The following is a 24,458-nucleotide window of genomic DNA, read 5'->3' on the forward strand; positions in this document are numbered from 1 at the left end:
TTTTTTCTCATTTTGTCTGTCATAGTTGACGTGTACCTATGATGAAAATTACAGGCCTCTCTCATCTTTTTAAGTGGGAGAACTTGCACAATTGGTGGCTGACTAAGTACTTTTTTCCCCCACTGTATCTGAAGATGATTATTTACTTAATGTTATTAGTGATTCATTTTAAGGAAAAAAATGACAAGCCTGTCCCTCATTTTAAGATCAACCCTGTTACATGAACTGAACTCTCATTTTTGTATGGTGAAACTATTCCTTTTTTAAATATGTTTTTTCAAAAGAGACATTGCACATCTAATAGTCAAACCATAGTGTAAACGCAGGTGAGCTGGTTCTTTTCTTTTTGGCCATTTGCTGGTATTCTGTAATGGAAAACTGAGCGGGTAGAGCATAACACGTCAAACCTGTGACCCATAGATAGACAGGCTAGAATTTTTTTAACAATTTAAATGTTTTAATGAAGCTTGCATTCAATAGCCCCTCACTGTTGTACATACACAACAAGCTTCCATTCCCCCTGTCACAAGGGAATTTATGGCTGATTTAAGATGACGTTGTTAACCCTGTTACTTTATTTGGCACTTAACAGAATGTTCAAATTACATGAAGCTATTGTTATTATTATTTTTACCAAGTTAGACTACTCAAAGGCACCAAATTGAATTGGAACGACCCATATGTGTGACATTTGATTCTTCAATTTGACATTTTGCCCTCAAAGAGCATTATGCAATTCCATTTCCCATTACAAAATTATTGTTGTCTATCAACAATGACAAGCCACCGGGGTCTGACAACTTGGATGGAAAATTACTGAGGATAATAGAGGACAATATTGCCACTCCTATTTGCCATATTTTCAATTTAAGCCTACTAGAATGTGTGTGCCCCCAGGCTTGGAGGGAAGCAAAAGTCATTCCGCTACCTAAGAATAGTAAAGCCCCCTTTACTGGCTCAAATAGCCGACCAATCAGCCTGTTACCAACCGTTAGTAAACTATTGGAAAAAATGGTGTTTGACCAGAAACAATGCTATTTTACAGTAAACAAATTGACAACAAACTTTCAGCATGTTTATAGAGAAGGACATTCAACAAGCACAGCACTTAAACAAATGACCGATGATTGGCTGAGAGAAATTGATGATAAAAATATTGTGGGGGCTGTTTTGTTAGACTTCAGTGCGGCTTTTGACATTATTGATCATAGTCTGCTGCTGGAAAACGTATGTGTTATGGCTTTATTGTGGATAAATAGTTACCTGTCTAACAGAACACAGAGGGTGTTCTTTAATGGAAGGCTCTCCAACATAATCCAGGTAGAATCAGGAATTCCCCAGGGCAGCTGTCTAGGCCCATTACTTCTTTCAATCTTTACTAATTACATGCCACTGGCTTTGAGTAAAGCCATAGTGTCTATGTATGCGGATGACTCAACACTATACATGTCAGCTACTACAACGACTGAAATGACTGCAACACATAACAAAGAGTTGCAGTTAGTTTCAGAGTGGGTGGCAAGGAATAAGTTAGTCCTAAATATTTATAAAACTAAAAGCATTGTAGTTGGGACAAATCATTCACTAAACCCTAAACCTCAACTAAATCTTGTACTAAATAATGTGGAAATTGAGCAAGTTGAGGTGACTAAACTGCTTGGAGTAACCCTGGATTGTAAACTGTCATGGTCAAAACATATTGATACAACAGTAGCTAAGATGGAGGAGAAGTATATCAATAATAAAGCACTGCTCTACCTTCTTAACAGCACTATCAACAAGGCAGGTCCTACAGGCCCTAGTTTTGTCACACCTGGACTACTGTTCAGTCGTGTGGTCAGCTGCCACAAAAAAGGACAGGGCAGCACGGCTGGCCCTTGGATGTACACAGAGAGCTAATATTAATAATATGCATGTCAATCTCTCCTGGCTCAAAGTGGAGGAGAGATTGACTTCATCACTACTTGTATTAATGAGAGGTATTGACATGTTGAATGCACCGAGCTGTCTGTTTGAACTACTGGCGCACAGCTCGGACAAACATGCATACCCCACAAGACATGCCACCAGAGGTCTCTTCACAGTCCCCAAGTCCAGAACAGACTATGGGAGGCACACAGTACTACATAGAGCCATGACTACATGGAACTCTATTCCACATCAAGTAACTGATGCAAGTAGTAAAATTAGATTGAAAAAACAGATACAAAAATACCTTATGGAAGAGCGGGGACTGTGAAGCAACACAAACATAGGCGCAGACACATGTATAAACACACACGATAACATACGCACTATACACACACATACACATGGCTTTTGTACTGTAGATATGTGGTAGTGGTGGAGTAGGGGCCTGAGGGCACAGTGTGTTGTGAAATCTGTCAATGTATTGTAATGTTTTTCAATTCGTATGAACAGCCTTTTTGCTGGACCCCAGGATCCATAATCCATAATAAATAGAAATACAATCTTTGAAGTCTCATTAGCTATGTTTCCATTAACTTGTCCAGAGATTTTTGGTCGACATTAAGAAAGTTTGCATAGAAAATAGATGCGACAATAGCCTGCTAGGGTGTGTTTCCATGGAACTATCTTGTGTCGATAAAAACATCTAATGACGTCACACCTAAAAAAAATGTTTCCATTACCCATTTAGGGAAATGCCCTCCCACCTATCTGTTTCATATCTCAGGTAGCCTGTGAAAGCCAGCATTATATAGAATGCAATCATTTACAAATATTTGCCATAGTCTAATAATTCTCATGTGCCAACGTATCACCATGGTCCATGGTGAAACTTGCACTCCTGTAGATCTGAAATAATTGGATGGTGAAACTTGCCAGCCAACCAGAAAAGCAAGGCGAAGCAATTCAGGCATTCTTGAAAGACAGGACAATCCTTTTCCTGCAAAGTAACATGATTTTATAGTTGAAAAATTGATTTAGCAAGCAGTAGGCATTTAGATTTAAATGTGGATTGGAGCTTTATTGTTACGCAGTAAAATCACGTGCCCGCATACCTTCAAAATGATTAGGCAATCATCATTTATTCAAATAACACAGTTTCCATAAAAAATGTGCGCAATAAAGAAGGTTCGACAAAATAAAAATCCACCCATGTCGAACTGATCATTATTTTTTCTCAATCTTTTGAAAATATATCCTAAATCTGCCATTTCCATTACACATGGTGCAAATATTGCTTTTGTCGAATAAACCTGGGTCAACGGAAACCTGCCTATTGTGTGCAGGGAAAACACAGTAAATATTGAAGTTGTGACCCAGCTAAATGACTCTCCTCTCTTTCCCTGCTGTCCTTCATAGGTGAGGAAGACTCTGGATGCCACCATGCAGACGCTGCAGGACATGCTGACAGTGGAGGACTTTGATGTGTCTGAGGCTTTCCAACACAGCCAGTCCACTGAGTCGGTCAAGTCTGCCTCGTCTGACTCCTACATGAGCAAAGTCAACGTTGCTAAGAGACGAGCCAATCAGCAGGAGACCGAGGGTTTCTACTTCACTGTGAGTGGCTCTGACAACTAACACCACTTAAAATGCAATAGAAATGCTTTTTAAATTGTATTTGTATGAATGCATACTGGTATTAAGTACTTGCTCTAGGGCTCTGATAAGGTCTTGTGTGGCTCAGTTGGTAAGATCATTGTGGTCATTGTAGCCTGATGTTCTACAGTACCCATAATGCTCTTGCACTATATCCAGGTTTATCTTACTAAACACGTTCCTAAAGCTAACACAATGGTGTCCTGTCTCCTTATTTTTACAGTCATGGTATCAATTCCCGCAGGGATTACAAACACATAATACAAATGAATGCACTCACTGTAAATGTACTGTAAGTCACTTTACAAAATGTGTCTGCTAAGTGGCATATTATTAGTATTATTAACAGTACTTAAAGTGCATTGGAAATGCTTTTTAAATTTTTATGAATGCATTGCATGCTGATATTAGAGTACTTAGCTACTCAGGTTTAGTGGCTTGGTCCAGTGTTCATCATAATGCAGCATTATGCCTTGTGGAATTCAGACAGGCAACCACCTGGTTGTGAGTTCATTCTACTGGTATTGGCATCAGGCTTTGGTGATACAAGTCATGCAAATTAATTCTGAAGTTAACCTTTTGATGTAATGACATAAAGCAGTAGTCACTGTAGCCTACAGTCACAAGTGTGGTCTTGTGTGGCTCAGTTTGTAAGAGTGTGTTATTAGCTATGCCAAGGTCACAGGTTCAATTCCTGCAGGGATCACAAACAAAATAATTGTTTACTCACTGTGTTACTGTAACTATGTACAGTGCATTCAGAAAGTATTCATGCCCCTTGACTTTTTCCACATTTTGTTGTGTTACAAAGTGGGGTTCAAATGGATTGAATTGTCATTTTTTGTCTACAATCAACACAAAATACTCTGTAATGTCAAAGTGGAAGATTTTATTTAATTTTTTACTAATGAAAAATAAAACACATATGTCGTGATTAGATAAGTATAATTAATAACTTCACCTTCGCTTTTTTATCTATCGGTGCCCTTCTTTGCAAGGTATTGGAAAACCTCCCTGGTCTTTGTGGTTGAATGTCACGCCCTGGCCTTGAGAGGCCGGTCATCTTTAGTTGGTTTGGTCAGGGCATGAGAATCTATGCTAGAAATTCTATGTTTATGTTCTAGGTATTGTATTTCTATGTTTGTCCGGGTGTGATTCCCAATCAGAGACAGCTGTCGCTCATTGTCTCTGATTGGGGATCATACTTAAGTAGCCTGTTTGCCTACCTTAGTTGTGGGATCTTGTTCCGTGTTAGGCTTGTATGTGTATAGCCTGAGGACTTCGCGTTACGTTGTTTCTTGTTTTGTTTATGTTTATTGAGTTTAATTAACATTTACGCTTTTCACGCTGCACCTTGGTCTGACCCGTCTCTCAATGTTCGTGACAGAAGAGCCCACCAAAAACGGACCAAGCAGCGTGCCCAGGAGCAGCAGACACCCTGGACACAGGTGGGGAAGTGTTTTTGGACATGGCAGGAGATTTTGGCAGGTGAAGGACCCTGGGCGAAGGAGGAGGCCCAGGCAGGAGAGGAACACAGAAAGCTTCAGCCGAGGAGGAAGCACGAGAGACAGCCCCAATAAAAAATGTTGGGGGGGCTAAAAGGGTGGTCGGGGATCGATAGAGAAGAGCCCCGACCACTGCACTCGTGAGGGCTCAAGGAGGAGTCCTCACTGGAGGAGGACTGGGCGCGGAGAGTAAAGGACTGGTACAGTCGTAGACCTCCAGCGCCGGTTCCCAGTCCGGTACGGCCCGTGCCTGCTCCCCGCACCAAACCAGTGGTCCGTGTATCCAGTCCGGTACGGCCCGTCCCTGCTCCTCGCACCAAACCAGTGGTGCATGTCGCCAGCCCGGTACGCCCCGTACCTGCTCCCCGCACCAAGCCAGTGTTGCGTGTTCCCAGTCCAGTACAGCCCGTCCCTGCTCCTCGCACCAAACCAATACGCCCCGTACGTGCTCCCCGCACCAATACGCCCCGTACCTGCTCCCCGCACCAAGCCAGTGGTGCGTGTTCCCAGTCCAGTACGGCCCGTTCCTGCTCCTCGCACCAAACCAGTGGTGCGTGTCGCCAGCCCGGTACGCCCCGTACCTGCTCCCCGCACCAAGCCAGTGGTGCGTGTTCCCAGTCCAGTACGGCCCGTTCCTGCTCCTCGCACCAAACCAGTGGTGCGTGTCGCCAGCCCGGTACGCCCCGTACCTGCTCCCCGCACCAATCCAGTGGTGCGTGTTCCCAGTCCAGTACGGCCCGTCCCTGCTCCTCGCACCAAACCAGTGGTGCGTGTCGCCAGCCCAGTACGCCCCGTACCTGCTACCCACACCAGGCCAGTGGTGCGTGTCTCCAGTCCGGCCCAGCCCGTGCCTGCACCTCACACCAAGCCAGTGGTGCGTGTTCCCAGTCTGGTAAGGCCCGTGCCTGCTCCTCGCACCAGACCAGTGGTGCGTGTCCCCAGTCCGGCCCGGCCCGTTCCTGCTCCTCGCACCAGACCTGTGGTGCGTGTCTCCAGTCCGGCCCGGCCCGTTCCTGCTCCTCGCACCAGACCAGTGGTGCGTGTCCCCAGTCCGGCCCGGCCTGCTCCACCGGTGCCTGATCCCGCTCCGGTCGGTTGCTCCACTCCGGAGCCAGAGCAATCCGCTCCACCGGTGCCTGATCCAGTTCCGGTCGGTTGCTCCACTCCGGATCCAGAGCAGTCCGCTCCACCGGGGTCCAGTGCAGCTCCGGTCAGCGGCTCCACTCCGGAGCCAGAGCAGTCCGCTCCACCGGTGCCGAGTCCAACTCCGGTCAGCGGATCCATTCCGGAGCCAGAGCAGTCCGCTCCACCGGTGCCTAGTCCAGCTCCGGTCAGTGGCTCCACTCCGGAGCCAGAGCAGTCCGCTCCACCTGTGCCTAGTCCAGCTCCGGTCAGCGGATCCATTCCGGAGCCAGAGCAGTCGCTCCACCGGTGCCCAGTCTAGCTCCGGTCAGCGGGTCCACTCTGGAGCCAGAGCAGTCCGCTCCACCGGGGGCCAGTTCAGCTCCGGTCAGCGGCTCCACTTCAGACCCAGAAGTCAGCCCCTCGCCAGGGTCGGGCCTCCCACACCAGGGTCCAGACAGGGCTTGGTGCATCGTGGGAGGAATGAGAGGGAAAGCATCGCGCCGAGGTCCAGACCAGACCAGGGGCGCAACGGGGAGGCAGAGAGGGAGAGGTTGTCACGCCCGGAGCTGGATCCGCCTCCAAGGCTGAATGCCCACCCGGACCCTCCCCTAATGAGTCAGGTTGATGCGGCCGGAGTACGCACCTTTGGGGGGGTACTGTCACGCCCTGGCCTTGAGAGGCCGGTCGTCTTTAGTTGGTTTGGTCAGGGCGTGAGAATCTATGCTAGAAATTCTATGTTTATGTTCTAGGTATTGTATTTCTATGTTTGGCCGGGTGTGATTCCCAATCAGAGACAGCTGTCGCTCGTTGTCTCTGATTGGGGATCATACTTAAGTAGCCTGTTTGCCTACCTTAGTTGTGGGATATTGTTCCGTGTTAGGCTTGTATGTGTATAGCCTGATGACTTCACGTTACGTTGTTTCTTGTTTTGTTTATGTTTATTGAGTTTAATAAACATTTACGCTTTTCACGCTGCACCTTGGTCTGACCCGTCTCTCAATGTTCGTGACATTGAATCTGTGTTTGAAAATCACTACTCGACTGAGGGACCTTACAGATAATTGTTTGTGTGGGTTACAGAGATGAGGTAGTCATAAAAAAATCCTGTTAACCACTATTATTGCACACAGAGTGAGTCCATGCAATTTATTATGTGATTTGTTAAGCAAATGTTTACTCCTAAACTTATTTAGGTTTGCCATAACAAAAGGGTTGAATACTTCTTGACTGAAGACATTTCAGCTTTTCATTTTTTATTAATTTGTACTTTGACACTGACATTATGGGGTATTATGTGTAGATCAGTGATACAAAATCTAAATGTAATCAATTTTATATTCAAGCTGTCACACAACAAAATGTGGAAAAATTAAAGGGTGTGAATACATTTTGACGGCACTGTAAGTAGCTTTGGATCAAAGTGTCCTCTAAATGTCATATTTTATACTTTTCTTTTGCCCTCTATAGAAATTCAAAGAGTACCTGAATGGCAGCAACCTTATAGTGAAACTACAGGCCAAGTATGACCTACTGAAGCAGACTCTGGGAGAAGGTGAGAACACTTCTTCACATGGTGACAAAGTTGTTGTGTCACTACTGGAGCACAATGCCATTCATATAGTCATTACCTTCCCTTTATCACTAGCAGCAGCTTACCAATTGTAGTCTTCGTATGGTTCAAACATTGTTGTGAAATTGTGTTGTTAAATAGTGGGCAACTTAACTGCCATATCAACCACCAGTAATAAACCATATTGTATCTTTAGCCATATTTCTTTGAGAAACCTATTTGATTGTCCAGCAGCAGCCAACCAGCTGGCGACAGTATTTCCAGGGATTAGTTGTGGTTGGTCAGACAGACAGACAGACAGAGGGTTTGTGCTGGAAGCTGTTTTATTAGACATGACATGGTCCCTGAATTCAACCATTCGAGGCACTGATCAAATATTGTTATCAGGGGATATAATGTAATCTTGTATTCTTGTATTCTTGTTTCTTCTGTAGTGTACAAGCCCCTAATGCAACCCCCCTGTTACCATAACTAGATGACATACGCTACATGACCAAAAGCATGTGGACATCTGCTCGTCGAACATCTCATTCCAAAATCATGTGCATTAATATGGAGTTGGTCCCCCCTTTACTGCTATAAGAGCCTCCACTCTTCTGTGAAGGTTTTCCACTAGATGTTGGAACATTGCTCCAGGACTTGCTTCCATTCAGCCACAAGAGCATTGGTGAGGTCGGGCACTGATGTTGGGCGATTAGGCCTGGCTCGCAGTCGGCGTTCCAATTCATCCCAAAGGTGTTCGATGGAGTTGAGGTCAGAGCTCTGTGCAGGCCAGTCAAGTTCTTCCACACCGATCTCGATAAACCATTTCTGTATGGACCTCGCTTTGTGCATGCTGAAACATGAAAGGGCCTTCCCCCAAACTGTTGCCACAAAGTTGGAAGCACAGAATCGTCTAGAATGTCATTGTATGCAGTAGCGTTACGATTTCCCTTCACTGGAACTAAGGGGCCTAGCCCGAACCATGAAAAACAACCCCAGAACATTATTCCTCCTCCACCAAACTTTAAAGTTGGCACTATGCATTGGGGCAGGTAGCATTCTCCGGGCATCCGCCAAACCCAGATTCGTCCGAAGTATGATTCATCACTCCAGAGAACGCATTTCCACTGCTCCACAGTCCAATGGCGGCGACCTTTACACCACTCCAGCCGACGCTTGGCATTGCACATGGTGATCTTAGGCTTGTGTGTGGCTGCTGGGCCATGGAAACCCATTTCATGAAGCTCCCGACTAACAGTTCTTGTGCTGACGTTGCTTCCAGAGGCAGTTTGGAACTCGGTAGTGAGTGTTGCAACCGAGGACAGACAATGTTTACGTGCTGCACGCTTCAGCACTTGGTGGTCCCGTTCTGTGAGCTTGTGTGGCCCACCACTTCGTGGCTGAGCCGTTGTTGCTCCTAGATGTTCCACTTCACAATAACAGCACTTACAGTTGACCAGAGCATCTCTAGCAGGGCAGACATTTGACGAACAGACTTGTTGGAAAGGTGGCATCCTATGACGGTGCCACGTTGAAAGTCACTGAGCTCTTCAGTAAGGCCATTCTACTGTCAATTTTTGTCTATGGAGATTGCATGGCTGTGTGTTCAATTGTATACACCTGTCAGCAACAGGTGTGGCTGAAATAGCCAAATCCACTAATTTGAAGGGGTGTCCACATACTTTTGTATATATGGTGTATCGTGTTACAGTATATTATTACTGTAACAGTTACTACTATATTGCACAAACCCAATGCAGCCAAATGCAGCCTTCCTCACACTCAACCTTCCCTCCTCCTTCCCCTTTGTCCCTGGATACGCTAGCTTTCATTGACATTCTGCTCTGAGTTGGCAGGGTTCGCCCCCTCCGGCACTCTATCTACGGTTTCTAGGGCGACCGCTGAATGACCGCTGCCTGGCTGGCTGTATGTGGTCATGGCGCCCGCACCATTGAGTCCGTCTGAATAGGTGCCCGTGTTCTCATAATGCCCTTCATCCGTCGCCCCCGCTTCTGTGTGCCCCATCTGCCAGCTCTGTAGACAACCAGGTCTGGCTCAGAATGCACTCAACCGTGCCATTCAAGCATTGTCTTTTCTCTCTCTCACAGACACGTGCACGCAAGCATGCACACACACACATACACACTAATTTTCTCTCTCTCTATTTCTCCCCCTCTCTCTCTCTCCATTTCTTCCCTCCTTTCTTTTAGGGGAAAGGGCTGAATATGGAACGACACGGTAAGAAACGAGGGTGAAAAGAGGAGGAAGAAAAGCGTGTCAAATCCTTCCTGTTTTCTGGGAAATAGCAGAGATGACGTCATGTTAAAGTGAATAGCAGTTTGGTCCTGAGCCTCTCTGGAAAGTCAGGGGTGGAATTCCAAATAGGGAAAGGGGATGTGGTCTGTCTGTTGATGAATAAACATAATTCTGAGCAAACTGGAGTTTGCAATGAAGCAGCTATGGGGAGATGAGCTGGCTGTAAGACCATCTGTCACCCATCAGTCACTACAGTGGCCATAAGGAGCCTTGTTAAACACTACAGTATAGTACAGGTATCTGTTAATCAGAACAGTACTGTATATTAACCACAGACATTACGCTAGTCAGAAATCAGCGAGTGGAGAAGAATGAGTAGTAGTAGAGCCATTAGGTTTTGATATCTCCTCTCAGCTCACAGGCCTGTTACAGTATTTATATTGAATTCTCTGTGTCATTACTCATGTGCTTTGAATGTAATCATGTTTTTATGAACTGATTTATTTGATAAGTTGCACATAGTCATTATAGTCAGGTTATCCAGGGTTTAGCTGAAACAGCTGTGATAAAAGTCAAAGCATACTTCCTCTGCTCTGTGACTCCACTTGTGTGTTAAAATAATGTTATGGTTTGTACTGTGAGAGGAGGGGAAGGAATAGGACATACACAGCTATCTAGAGCCATGCACTGTATATAGTGGCTCTGCATATATCTAGAAAAACATTATCCCACTGACTATACAGTATGAAATACATGTTTCAGTCCTTGTTGTTTTTCATCATAGTTCATGTGTATCTGCACCCCCTACCCCAACCTCCTATTCTACCATCAGCCCCCCCACTCTTCCCCCTAAACCCAGGAGAATGCGGAAGCCTAGACCTTGCTCTGTTTTTAATCATAAACTCTTTAACGGCAATATGGAGACCTTCATCAAGGTACTGACTGGCCCCTATGTGGTTTCTCTCTGTGTGTTAGTGTCTATATGTCAGCTATCTCTACCAGCAGCTCTAGGGGTTCTACCTCTCTGTCCTGTCTATGACTGCTCTCTCGTCTCACTCCAACTTCAGCTTAGCTCACTGACTTTCCCTTCCTTCATGGCCCTGTGCTGGGCACAATGACTTTATAAATAAATAGACTAAATGACTGAGATTCCTCTCCATTCACTCCTATAGGGAATTCTCAGACTTGGCAGTCCATTGGCTTGACAGCTGGGAAAGGTAGTGTTTGTCTCTCTGGTCTGGAGAAGAGTCAATTCTACAAAACTAAGTTTCAAGTTTGTTTAAGTACCAAACGTAGACAGACTCTGGTCGTGTGGGGTTTGCTTATGACATTCCTGCCCATGTTATAGCACTTGAACCCTGAACTCTAGACGTTAAACACATTTTGGCGACGGGCCAGTTGGCACAGCACTAAACATGTCAGAAAATAAACACACAGGGCCATATCCTCTGCGTAAGTCAGGATCCAACACTGGTACACTGACAGAAAGAGTGTGTACACAGCAGTGGAGTCCACTGGGGCTGTTAGTGTCAGACTGTCATGGTCCTAGTGTCTCCAAGTCACGTCTCCTCAGAGATAATAAAATTGCCCCAGTCAACCATGGTGTAAAAACTGAGCCTCTCCTGCCAGTCGTCCACAGTCCCAGGCCCATCGTCCTAGCCTTCACCAGAACCCCCAACCCTCCCCTCCACCAGCCCCATCCTACCCAAGCTTGGGTCTCCCCCGTCCCATACTCTGGCTCTTCTCGCAGGCTTGACCTCTGACCCCCTCCCTCTAGAGGTCCTATGTTTCCCTGTGCTTCTCTAACCTTGTTGTGGTTCTTCTTGCCTCTCTGTTCTGTTCATCCTGCTGCTGCCACTGCTTTCTGCCTGCCCCAGGGGAAGACGGAATACCCGCGCCCGCAGCCAGGTATTCTGGTTATTCTGTCATAGAGGGGGTGAAGAGTAGCCTGGTCCCAGATGTGTTTGTGCTCTCTGCCAATGACCATAGGAGTTGGTAAGACAGCACCAACAGATCTAAGAATCACGCTAGGGGTGAATATGTGTACACTAACTAAACAACATCTCTCTGCCTGCCTGGTCCCTCTGTCCTTTATCATGTGATAACCAATTAATAATGTATATATGAATATACACTGACTGTACAGAACATTAGGAACACCTTAATATTGAGTTGCACTCCCCCCTTTTGTCCTGAGAACAGCCTCAATTCGTTGGGGCATGGACTCTTCAAGGTGTCAAAAGCATTCCACAGGGATGCTGGCCCAATGCTTCCCACAGTTGTGTCAAGTTGGCTGGATGTCCTTTGGGTGGTAGACCATTCTTGATACACATGGGAAACTGTTCAGTGTGAAAACCCCAGCAGCTTTGCAGTTCTTGACACACTCATACCGGTGCACCTAGCACCTACTACCATACCCCGTTCAAAGGCTGTTACGAACCCCGTGGCTTTAAAAGTCTAGGGTGGATGGAAAAGAGGCCTGTAACATAACTCATGCAAATTAGGCTATTGCCAAGGAACAGTGAGAACAAATACGCCAACAACCAAATGCTACCGTCAAACACAAAATGTTTATTATAAAACACACGGTAAATGGTTTGGGGAAGAGGGGCTGAGCTGGACCCAAGGAATGAAACAATAAAGTCAAAAAACCCTAAACTGATCTTGCCTGCCTCAAGAACTACTAAGCTTACTGCTAACCATACAAAAATACAGTAGGTGGTCCACTCAGGTCTAACTAGTGTGTTTAGACAAGGTTTTACTACGGGTAGTGTATGCCCAAGGGCAACTTGCTAAATCCCCCTTTTCCCAGGCACAAACAAACAATATAGGTACCATACGGACTAAACAGTTAACAAGTGAGTACACAAAAACAAGACACCACCGTATACATTTACGTCATTTAGCAGACGCTCTTATACAGAGCGACTTACAAATAGGTGCATTCACCTTATAGCCAGTGGGATAACCACTTTACAATTTATTTTTTTTAATTATTTTTTTGGGGGGGGGGGGGGGGTAGAAGGATTACTTTATCCTATCCCAGGTATTCCTTAAAGAGGTGGGGTTTCAAATGTCTCCGGAAGGTGGTGAGTGACTCCGCTGTCCTGGCGTCGTGAGGGAGCTTGTTCCACCATTGGGGTGCCAGAGCAGCGAACAGTTTTGACTGGGCTGAGCGGGAACTATGCTTCCGCAGAGGTAGGGGAGCCAGCAGGCCAGAGGTGGATGAACGCAATGCCCTCGTTTGGGTGTAGGGACTGATCAGAGCCTGAAGGTACGGAGGTGCCGTTCCCCTCACAGCTCCGTAGGCAAGCACCATGGTCTTGTAGCAGATGCGAGCTTCAACTGGAAGCCAGTGGAGTGTGCGGAGGAGCGGGGTGACGTGAGAGAACTTGGGAAGGTTGAACACCTAATGGCACAGGCAGGGAGCCCAGCCAACAGCGAGTTGCAGTAATCCAGACGGGAGATGACAAGTGCCTGGATTAGGACCTGTGCCGCTTTCTGTGTAAGGTAGGGTCGTACTCTGCGTACTCCACTTTGATGTTAGCGGAGAACGACAGGGTGTTGTCCAGGGTCACGCCAAGGCTCTTCGCACTCTGGGAGGAGGACACAACGGAGTTGTCAACCGTGATGGCGAGATCATGGAACAGGCAGTCCTTCCCCGGGAGGAAGAGCAGCTCCGTCTTGCCAAGGTTCAGCTTGAGGTGGTGATCCGTCATCCATACTGATATGTCTGCCAGACATGCAATTCGCCACCTGGTTATCAGAAGGGGGAAAGGAGAAGATTAGTTGTGTGTCGTCAGCGTAGCAATGATAGGAGAGGCCATGTGAGGATATGACAGAGCCAAGTGACTTGGTGTATAGCGAGAATAGGAGAGGGCCTAGAACTGAGCCCTAGGGGACACCAGTGGTGAGAGCACGTGGTGCGGAGACAGCTTCTCGCCACGCCACTTGGTAGGAGCGACCGGTCAGGTAGGACGCAATCCAAGAGTGAGCCGCGCCGGAGATGCCCAGCTCGGAGAGGGTGGAGAGGAGGATCTGATGGTTCACAGTCAGTATCAAAGGCAGCAGACAGGTCTAGAAGGACAAGAGCAGAGGAGAGAGAGTTAGCTTTAGCAGTGCGGAGAGCCTCTGTGACACAGAGAAGAGCAGTCTCAGTTGAATGACCAGTCTTGAAACCTGACTGGTTTGGATCAAGAAGGTCATTCTGAGAGAGATAGCAAGAGAGTTGGCTAAAGACGGCACGCTCAATAGTTTTGGAGAGAAAAGAGAAGGGATACTGGTCTGTAGTTGTTGACATCAGAGGGATCGAGTGTTGGTTTTTTGAGAAGGGGTGCAACTCTCGCTCTCTTGAAGACGGAAGGGACATAGCCAGCGGTCAAGGATGAGTAGATCAGTGAGAAGATCACAGGAGATGGTCTGGAGAAGAGAGGGGATAGGGTCAAGCGGGCAGGTTGTTGGGCGGCCTGCCGTCACAAGTTTTTATCTGGAGAGAGAGGGGAGAAAGAAGTCAAAGCATAGGGTAGGGCAGTGTGAGCAGGACCAGCAGTGTCATTTGACTTAACAAACGAGGATCGGATGTTGTCAACCTTCTTTTCAAAATGGTTGACGAAGTCATCCACAGAGAGGGAGGATGGGGGGGATTCAGCAGGGAGGAGAATGTGGCAAAGAGCTTCCTAGGGTTAGAGGCAGATGCTTGGAATTTAGAGTGGTAGAAAGTGGCCTTAGCAGCAGAAACAGATGAAGAAAATGTAGAGAGGAGGGAGTGAAAAGATGCCAGGTCCGCAGGGAGTCTAGTTTTCTTCCATTTCCGCTCAGCTGCCCGGAGCTCTGTTCTGTGAGCTCGCAATGAGTCATCAAGCCACGGAGCTGGAGGGGTGGACCGAGCCGGCCGGGAGGATAGGGGACATAGAGTCAAAGGATGCAGAAAGGGAGGAGAGGAGGGTTGAGGAGGCAGAATCAGGAGATTGGAGGGAGAAGGATTGAGCAGAGGGAAGAGATGATAGGATGGAAGAGGAGAGAGTAGCGGGAGAGAGAGCGAAGGTTGCGACGGCGCATTACCATCAGTGTAGGGGCAGAGTGAGTAGTGTTGGAGGAGAGGGAGAGAGAAAAGGATACAAAGTAGTGGTCGGACACTTGGAGGGGAGTTGCAGTGAGATTAGTAGAACAGCATCTAGTAAAGATTAGGTCAAGCGTATTGCCTGCCTTGTGAGTAGGGGGGGACGGTGAGAGGGTGAGGTCAAAAGAGGAGAGGAGTGGAAAGAAGGAGGCAGAGAGAAATGAGTCAAATGTAGACGTAGGGAGGTTGAAATCCCCCAGAACTGTGAGGGGTGAGCCATCCTCAGGAAAGGAACTTATCAAGGCGTCAAGCTCATTGATGAACTCTCCAAGGAAACCTGGAGGGCGATAGATGACAAGGATATTAAGCTTAAATGGGCTAGTGACAGCATGGAATTCAAATGAGGAGATAGACAGATGGGTCAGGGGAAAAATTGAGAATGTCCACTTGGGAGAGATGAGGATTCCTGTGCCACCACCCCGCTGACCAGATGCTCTCGGGGTATGCGAGAACACATGGTCAGACGAGGAGAGAGCAGCAGGAGTAGCAGTGTTTTCAGTGGTAATCCATGTTTCCGTCAGCGCCAAGAAGTCGAGGGACTGGAGGGTAGCATAGGCTGAGATGAACTCTGCCTTGTTGGCAGCAGAACAGCAGTTCCAGAGGCTGCCTGTGACCTGGAACTCCACGTGGGAGGTGCGTGCAGGGACCACCAGGTTAGAGAGGCAGCAGCCATGCGGTGTGAGGCATTTGTGTAGCCTGTGCGGAGAGGAGAGAACAGGGATAGGCAGAGGCATAGTTGACAGGATGCAGCAGATGGCTACAATAATGCAGAGGAGATCGGAATGAAATGAACTAAACATCTGGGAAAGGAGAGAGCGGGGCCTCCCTCACCACAACCCCCAATTATAACTCTCCCAACTTCCACCTCAGAAACTATAATTGTTGTAAACTACAGCGGTTCAATGTTTTCTAGGAATAGACTAACTTAGTTTATTCAGCTAGCTAACTAGGTGCAGTATTATTCCGTGAAAATCGTCCGGGCACCTCGTCATAAGACGCCACAGCCAGCTAGCATGCCGGCCACAACAAACCACCAGTGTATCAACACGCAAGCAGATCGTTCGTGTCCGTATCTAACGTTGTGGGTTAGTCCCGACAGCTTGAGCGAGTTCGTCGTCAACTTATTCAGCCAGTTCGTTAGCTAGAATAGTTAGCAAACTAGCTAGCCATTGCTTTCAGACAAAGAAGAACCCCTCCTTTCACGGCACGAACACACAGAGAGAGCCAAACTAACGTTAACTAGTCACCCATGTCCCGAGTTCCTTGAACGACTCGGGCTATCAATATGTAAAAAAAAAAAAAAACACAAATGTAGGTTATGACTTACCCCTAGCAGCTACTGTTAGCTAGCTAAGTGCAAAGCTAGCCACTGAATTGACTCAGCCAGTTCGCGTCTGTTCGCTCGGTCGTTCCAGCTATTGTTTACTAGTAGCTATCCAGGTAGCAACAAGCTAGCTACATTTCAATTACAGTAGCCACTTGCTACCTAACGTTAACGGTTCAGACAATGAGGTTAGAAAACAGCTGAATGGTAGGCAATTATTGTAGGCAGCCAGCTGGCGTAATTACAGGCACTCTCAGGCGTGAAACAACTATACCGTTGCTAATAGCTACTCGCCAGCTAGTCCAGGTGGTGGGTTAGCTAGCTAGCTTCGTGCTACACCCGGCACAGCCGAATACAATACTAACCTACAATAATTACATACAACAACCCACGATAACTACCTACAATACCTAACTACAATCTAAATACATAGTTTAAGCCTTACTCGACAAAGCCCAAGCTATGTATAAAGCCAAGCTTACCCGACGACCATTGTACAGGACAGAATGGTATCCACAAGTTCATCTGACTCTGGGGAAGTAGATAAAGGGCTTCATTTCCAAAATATCGAAGTTTCCCTTTAAGCAACTTCACATGTCAACAAACATTGAGCACCCCAATAGTATCCAATAGCATCACTTCATGACTACACTGGTAATGTAAGGTCAGTGGTAAGGTATACATACTCACAAACAAAAAGAGTCTCTGTCAGCAAACACAACTGACTAGCTTTTAACACAAGGGGATGTGTGATATGACTGGGTAAGAAAACAGAAACAGGTGGTGCAATCAGGAGAAATGTCCACTGATTGGTCCACTTCAGCAATCAGCAGATTAACTGATGACTGACAGGTGGGACACACCAACGACCTCCAAAAGGAACACAAAGGACACCTGTGATTAGGGCAGAAGGAGAGGAAAAGCACAAAAACACATACAGGATACCTGTATCCGTAACAAAGGCACTTATATATTTTGTCTTGCCCATTCAGCCTCTGAATGGCACACATACACAATCCATGTCTCGATTGTCTCAAGGCTTAAAAATCCTTCTTTAACCTGTCTCCTCCCCTTCATCTACACTGATTGAAGTGAATTTAACAAGTGACATCAATAAGGCATCATAGCGTTCACCTGGATTAATCTGGTCAGTCTATGTCATGGAAAGAGCAGGTGTTCCTAATGTTTTGTACACTCAGTGTACAGCATGTTAATGACTATGGTGGTAACCTTGTGAGAAGAACACCACAATCTCTGATGCCCTCTGCGGACCATATGTGCATGCTCAGTCAGAGAGTTGAAAGTCTTTCAGTTAATATTTAGCGTATGAACTTATCTTTGGTCATTATTCATGCAATTAGTTTGTTAATCGACTCATTTTACACAGAATTAAAGAGAGCACATAGTCTTATTGTATCTTTATGATAGTTGATGTACTTACAGTTGCCATGATTATACGTTATTCATTCTGTGTGCATAGACAGATCATTAATTTATTAATGTGCTGTGTTCACACTCATCACCTTAGAGTCACCTTACGCCTCTCTCCCTCTCAATCCCTCTCTCTCTCTCCCTCTCTCTCCCTCCCTCCCTCCCTCTCTCGCTGCCTCTCTCTCTCTCTCAGGACTCAGGGCAGGCTATACCAGTGGTGGTTGAGAGCTGTGTCCGCTACATCAATCTATACGGTAAGAGGAACACAGGAATGAATTGCTAGATACTGTATGTAGTCCATATAGTTGAATATACTACTGTATAGCGTCCATTTTGGATCTCTGTGATGTAGTTTCTGATCTTGGAATATTGAATATTGAAACTACCATGTAGTGAACAGACAGAGATTATTTTACTGCTGTTTGGGCTTTTTGGGCTGTGGATATACTACACTCAAGTTTCAGTTTAGTGTGTGTTTGTCTGTGTATGTGTGTGTCCGTGTCTGTGTGTCTCTGTATGCGTGCCTGCCTGCGTGTGTGTTACCGGATATGTTTCCATCTTAATGCTGACTTGGGGTTCTCTGCTCCAACAGGCCTTCAGCAGCAAGGCATATTCAGGATTCCCGGCTCCCAGGTCGAAGTCAACGATATAAAAAATTCATTTGAGAGAGGTCGGTCCCAGCGAGGCCCCAGCGCGGCTGCCCATATCCTGCCTGATCGTTTTTTAAATTGTATTTAGTCTGCCTCAGAATGCCACAGACCTTCCCTCTAGGACTGTAAAGTGCAGATAGATACATAGAGAGCACATGGATCATGTATGACATTGTAATGGCCAAGCTATTTGAGATGTACAGAAGCAGTACCTACCACATTCTTAACAGGAATGCTATAGTTGGATGAAAATACTGTAGTGACTAACGTACAAATATATATTTGTTATTTTTGTCAGCTAACTAATGTGTTTATAGAGAAAGCTTAGGCAAATGTTTTCCTACAGACTAGTTAATGAGGTGTTATATTGTATTAAATGACGGCTGACTGTGTTCTTACAAGCTTACACAGTTTACAAAGCAGATGTACATTCACAGATTTACAGATGTACTTTTTCAGCATGACTTCACAGTTGAATATCCAGCAAGCTTAAAGCAGTGTGACTGGATGATTGACCGCTTGTGTGACTCTGTGCCGTATCATGTGATGCCCCTAGGTGAGGACCCATTGGTGGACGACCAGAGTGACCATGACATCATGGCGGTGGCAGGGGTTCTGAAGCTGTACTTCAGGGGGCTAGAGAACCCACTGTTCCCCAAGGAACACTTCCTCGACCTCATGTCTACCATCAGTAAGTACTACTGTACTACTAATGTACTATGACCTAATAGCCACCATCAGTAAGGACTGGACTACTGTACTCCACTGGGGAGGATGCAGGATTTAGATCAGGGGTGGGCAAACTTTTTGGCTCAAGGGCCACATTGGGATTTTAAAATTAAATGGATGGCCGTCCAGATTTGTTTGGGACCGATTCGTATGTCATAATCTATTTGCTGGCCAGAAAAAGGGCAGTTATTTGAAAATATATAGGTGCATTATAATTTCTACATACTTTCTATCTAGTTTTTAGACGTTCAAGAGTGGCCTGGAGTGTTTTTTAACCCCCAACAAAATGTTTTTAACTTAAACCTCCCGCGGGCCGTAGTTTGCCCACCCCTGGTTGAGATTAGTAATTTATTTAATAATTGATTGGATTTATATAGTAAATATGTTTACTATAGTAAAGTAGATATACATTTCATATTGTATACATTGAAATGATTGTATCCCTCTCTCCCCCTTTCTCTCTCTCTCTCTCTCTCAGAACTAGACTCTGGTGCAGAGAGAGCTCATCACCTTCAGCAGATCGTTGTAACTCTTTCTCACCCCGTCATCATCGTCATGAGATATCTGTTTGCATTCCTCAACCAGTAAGTCTATATATCAATCAGTAAGTCTATATATCAATCAGTAAGTATATATCATTCAGTAAGTCTATACATCAATCAGTAAGTCTATACATCAATCGGTAAGTCTATACATCAATCAGCAAGTCTATATACAGTGAGGGAAAAAAGTATTTGATCCCCTGCTGATTTTGTACGTTTGCCCACTGACAAAGACATGATCAGTCTATAATTTGAATGATAGGTTTATTTGAACAGTGAGAGACAGAATAACAACAACAAAATCCAGAAAAACGCATGTCAGAAATGTTATGAATTGATTTGCATTTTAATGAGGGAAATAAGTATTTGACCCCTCTGCAAAACATGACTTAGTACTTGGTGGCAAAACCCTTGTTGGCAATCACAGAGGTCAGACGTTTCTTGTAGTTGGCCACCAGGTTTGCACACATCTCAGGAGGGATTTTGTCCCACTCCTCTTTGCAGATCTTCTCCAAGTCATTAAGGTTTCGAGGCTGACGTTTGGCAACTTGAACCTTCAGCTCCCTCCACAGATTTTCTATAGGATTAAGGTCTGGAGACTGGCTTGAGCCACTCCTTTGTTGCCTTGGCCGTGTGTTTTGGGTCATTGTCATGCTGGAATACCCATCCACGACCCATTTTCAATGCCCTGGCTGAGGGAAGGAGGTTCTCACCTGTCACGCCCTGGCTCTGGGGAGTCTTAAATGTTGAGCCAGGGTGTGTAATTTCTATGTTGTATTTTCTATGTTGTGTTTTCTAGATCGTGTGGATCTATGTTGGCCAGGGTGGTTCCCAATCAGAGGCAGCTGTATCTCGTTGTCTCTGATTGGGGACCATACTTAGGCAGCCTGTTTGGCACTAGTCGGTGTGGGATCTTGTTCCGTTAAGGTTTGTTTTGTGTAACCTAGGACTTCACGTTTCGTTTGTTTGTTGTTTTGTCGGGTGTTAAGTACTTTAAAAAATGTACGCTTATCACGCTGCGCCTTGGTTCCACGACCAGTCTTTAAACGATCGTGACAGAAGATCCCACCAAAAGAGGACCAAGCAGCGTGTCCAGGAACAGACAGCCTGGACCTGGGAGGAGATCCTGGACGGGAAGGGATCCTGGACTTGGGAGGAGATTCAGGCCGGAATGGATCGCCGTCCTTGGGAGGAGACTGTGGAGGCGCGCTATAGAGAGGAGCAGCGGCAACGCAGAGGGTACCGGCCGAGGAGGAAGCCCGAGAGACAGCCCCAAGAAAATGTTGGGGGGGCTAAAGGGTGGTTGGCGGAGCCTAGGGGTTAGAGCAGAGCCAACTCCCGTACTCAGGCTAGGAAGCGTGTGACTGGGCAGGCTCCGTGTTATGCGGAGCCACGTACTGTGCCGCGAGTGTTCCGGCACAGTCCTGTACGTCCTGTGCTAGCACCACGCACGTGTCGTGCAAAGATGGGCATTCAGCCAGGACGGGGTGTGCCGGCTCAACGCTCGTGGTCTCCAGTACGCCTCCTCGGTCCCGTATATCCTGCGCCAGTGCCACGTGCTGTAGCGCCAGTACGAGTGCACAGCCCCGTACGTCCTGTGCTGATGCCTCACACGTATTGTGTGGAAGTAGGCATTCAGCCAGGACGGGTTTTGTCAGCTCTTTGCTCCAGACCTCCAGTCCGCCTCCACAGTCCGGCCCGGCCCGTTCCGGCTCCCCGCACCAAGCCAGTGGTGCGTGTTCCCAGTCCAGCCCGGCCTGTTCCTGCTCCCTGCACCAAGCCAGTGGTGCATGTTCCCAGTCCAGCCCGGCCTGTTCCTGTCCCTCGCACCAAGCCTGTGGTGCGCGTCGTCAGCCCGGTCCGGCCCGTTCCTGCTCCCCGCACCAAGCCAGTGGTGCGCGTCGTCAGCCCGGTCCGGCCCGTTCCTGCTCCCGCACCAAGCCAGTGGTGCGCGTCGTCAGCCCGGTGCGGCCCATTCCTGCTCCCCGCACCAAGCCAGTGGTGCGGCGTCGTCAGCCCGGTCCGGCCGCTCCTGCTCCCCGCACCAAGCCAGTGGTGCGCGTCGTCAGACCGGTCCGGCCCGTTCCTGCTCCCGCGCAAGCCAGTGGTGCGCGTCGTCAGCCCGGTGCGGCCCGTTCCTGCTCCCCGCAAGCCAGTGGTGCGGCGTCGTCAGCCCGGTCGGCCCGCTCCTGCTCCCGCACCAAACCAGTGGTGCGGCGTCGTCAGCCCGGTCCGGCCCGCTCCTGCTCCCCGCACCAAGCCAGTGGTGCGTGTGTCCAGTCGGCACGGCCCGTGCCTGTTCCACCGGTGCCTGGTCGGCACCGGTCAGCTGCTCCACTCCGGAGCCAGAGCAATCCGCTCCACCGGGGTCGGTCCAACTCCTGTCAGCGGATCCACTCCGGAGCCAGAGCAATCCGCTCCACCGGTGCCCAGTCCAGCTCCGGCCAGCGGCTCCAGTCCGGAGCCTGTACAGATCGATCCACCGTCGTCGGGTCGAGCTCCAGTCAGCGGTGCCAGACCAGACCAGGGGCGCAACGGGGAGGTGGAGAGAAAGTGGTGGTCACGCCCGGAGCCGGATCCACCTCCGAGGCGGAATGCCCACCCGGCCCCTACTCTGTTGTGTTTGTGTGGCGCGGTCGCAGTCCGCGCCTTTGGGGGTACTGTCACGCCCTGGCTCTGGGGACTCTTAAATGTTGAGCCAGGGTGTGTAGTTTCTATGTTGTATTTTCTATGTTGTGTTTTCTAGATCGTGTGGATCTATGTTGGCCAGGTTGGTTCCCAATCAGAGGCAGCTATATCTCGTTGTCTCTGATTGGGGACCATACTTAGGCAGCCTGTTTGGCACTAGTCGGTGTGGGATCTTGTTCCGTTAAGGTTTGTTTTGTGTAACCTAGGACTTCACGTTTCGTTTGTTTGTTGTTTTGTCGGGTGTTAAGTACTTTAAAAAATGTACGCTTATCACGCTGCGCCTTGGTTCCACGACCAGTCTTTAAACGATCGTGACATCACCCAAGATTTGACGGTACATGGCCCCGTCCGTCGTCCCTTTGATGCGGTGAAGTTGTCCTGTCCCCTTAGCAGAAAAACACCCCCAAATCATAATGTTTCCACCTCCATGTTTGACGGTGGGGATGGTGTTCTTGAGGTCATAGGCAGCATTCCTCCTCCTCCAAACACGGCGAGTTGAGTTGATGCCAAAGAGCTCGATTTTGGTCTCATCTGACCACAACACTTTCACCCAGTTCTCCTCTGAATCATTCAGATGTTCATTGGCAAACTTCAGACGGGCCTGTATATGTGGTTTCTTGAGCAGGGGGACCTTGCGGGCGCTGCAGGATTTCAGTCCTTCACGGCGTAGTGTGTTACCAATTGTTTTCTTAGTGACTATGGTCCCAGCTGCCTTGAGATCATTGACAAGATCCTCCCGTGTAGTTCTGGGCTGATTCCTCACTGTTCTCATGATCATTGCAACTCCACGCGGTGAGATCTTGCATGGAGCCCCAGGCCGAGGGAGATTGACAGTTCTTTTGTGTTTCTTCCATTTGCGAATAATCGCACCAACTGTTGTCACCTTCTCACCAAGCTGCTTGGCGATGGTCTTGTAGCCCATTCCAGCCTTGTGTAGGTCTACAATCTTGTCCCTGACATCCTTGGAGAGCTCTTTGGTCTTGGCCATGGTGGAGAGTTTGGAATCTGATTGATTGATTGCTTCTGTGGACAGGTGTCTTTTATACAGGTAACAAGCTGAGATTAGGAGCACTCCCTTTAAGAGTGTGCTCCTAATCTCAGCTCGTTACCTGTATAAAAGACACCTGGGAGCCAGAAATCTTTCTGATTGAGAGGGGGTCAAATATTTATTTCCCTCCATTTAAAATGCAAATCAATTTATAACATTTTTGACATACGTTTTTCTGGATTTTCTTGTTGTTATTCTGTCTCACTGTTCAAATAAAATTAAAATTATAGACTGATCATTTCTTTGTCAGTGGGCAAACGTACAAAATCAGCAGGGGATCAAATACTTTTTCCCCTCACTGTATCAATCAGTAAGTCTATATCAATCAGTAAGTATATACATCAATCCGTAAGTCTATACATCAATCCGTAAGTCTATACATCAATCAGTAAGTCTATACATCAATCAGTAAGTATATACATCAATCAGTAAGTCTATACATCAATCAGTAAGTATATACAGTGGGGAGAACAAGTATTTGATACACTGCCGATTTTGCAGGTTTTCCTACTTACAAAGCATGTAGAGGTCTGTCATTTTTATCATAGGTATACTTCAACTGTGAGAGACGGAATCTAAAACAAAAATCCAGAAAATCACATTGTATGGTTTTTAAGTAATTCATTTGCATTTTATTGCATGACATAAGTATTTGATCACCTACCAACCAGTAAGAATTCCGGCTCTCATAGACCTGTTAGTTTTTCTTTAAGAAGCACTCCTGTTCTCCACTCATTACCTGTATTAACTGCACCTGTTTGAACTCGTTACCTGTATAAAAGACACCTGTCCACACACTCAATCAAACAGACTCCAACCTCTCCACAATAGCCAAGACCAGAGCGCTGTGTAAGGATATCAGGGTTAAAATTGTAGACCTGAGTGGCGCAGTGGTCTAAGGCACTGCATCGCAGTGTTAACTGTG

At 47.1% G+C, this 24,458-nt stretch overlaps 1 protein-coding gene across 2 annotated transcripts in view; it reads left to right on the forward strand.

The window, feature by feature from the left end:
• LOC121578165 (SLIT-ROBO Rho GTPase-activating protein 3) overlaps nucleotides 1-24,458 on the forward strand; it is a 92,929-nt gene that overhangs the window by 58,829 nt on the left and 9,642 nt on the right. Inside the window, exons 9-16 of one of the 2 annotated variants that reach the window (XM_041892323.1) lie at nucleotides 3,328-3,525; nucleotides 7,662-7,746; nucleotides 9,957-9,984; nucleotides 10,835-10,937; nucleotides 18,070-18,130; nucleotides 18,469-18,546; nucleotides 19,083-19,217; nucleotides 19,734-19,839. In XM_041892323.1, coding sequence (XP_041748257.1) covers nucleotides 3,328-3,525; nucleotides 7,662-7,746; nucleotides 9,957-9,984; nucleotides 10,835-10,937; nucleotides 18,070-18,130; nucleotides 18,469-18,546; nucleotides 19,083-19,217; nucleotides 19,734-19,839 — 794 coding nt within the window. Of the gene's footprint in view, nucleotides 1-3,327; nucleotides 3,526-7,661; nucleotides 7,747-9,956; nucleotides 9,985-10,834; nucleotides 10,938-11,879; nucleotides 11,911-18,069; nucleotides 18,131-18,468; nucleotides 18,547-19,082; nucleotides 19,218-19,733; nucleotides 19,840-24,458 lie in introns of both variants that reach the window. The other variant, XM_041892325.1, reaches the window with a different exon arrangement.

Source organism: Coregonus clupeaformis, chromosome 12, assembly GCF_020615455.1.
Source record: "Coregonus clupeaformis isolate EN_2021a chromosome 12, ASM2061545v1, whole genome shotgun sequence".
In the NCBI taxonomy this organism is placed as follows: Eukaryota; Metazoa; Chordata; class Actinopteri; order Salmoniformes; family Salmonidae; genus Coregonus; species Coregonus clupeaformis.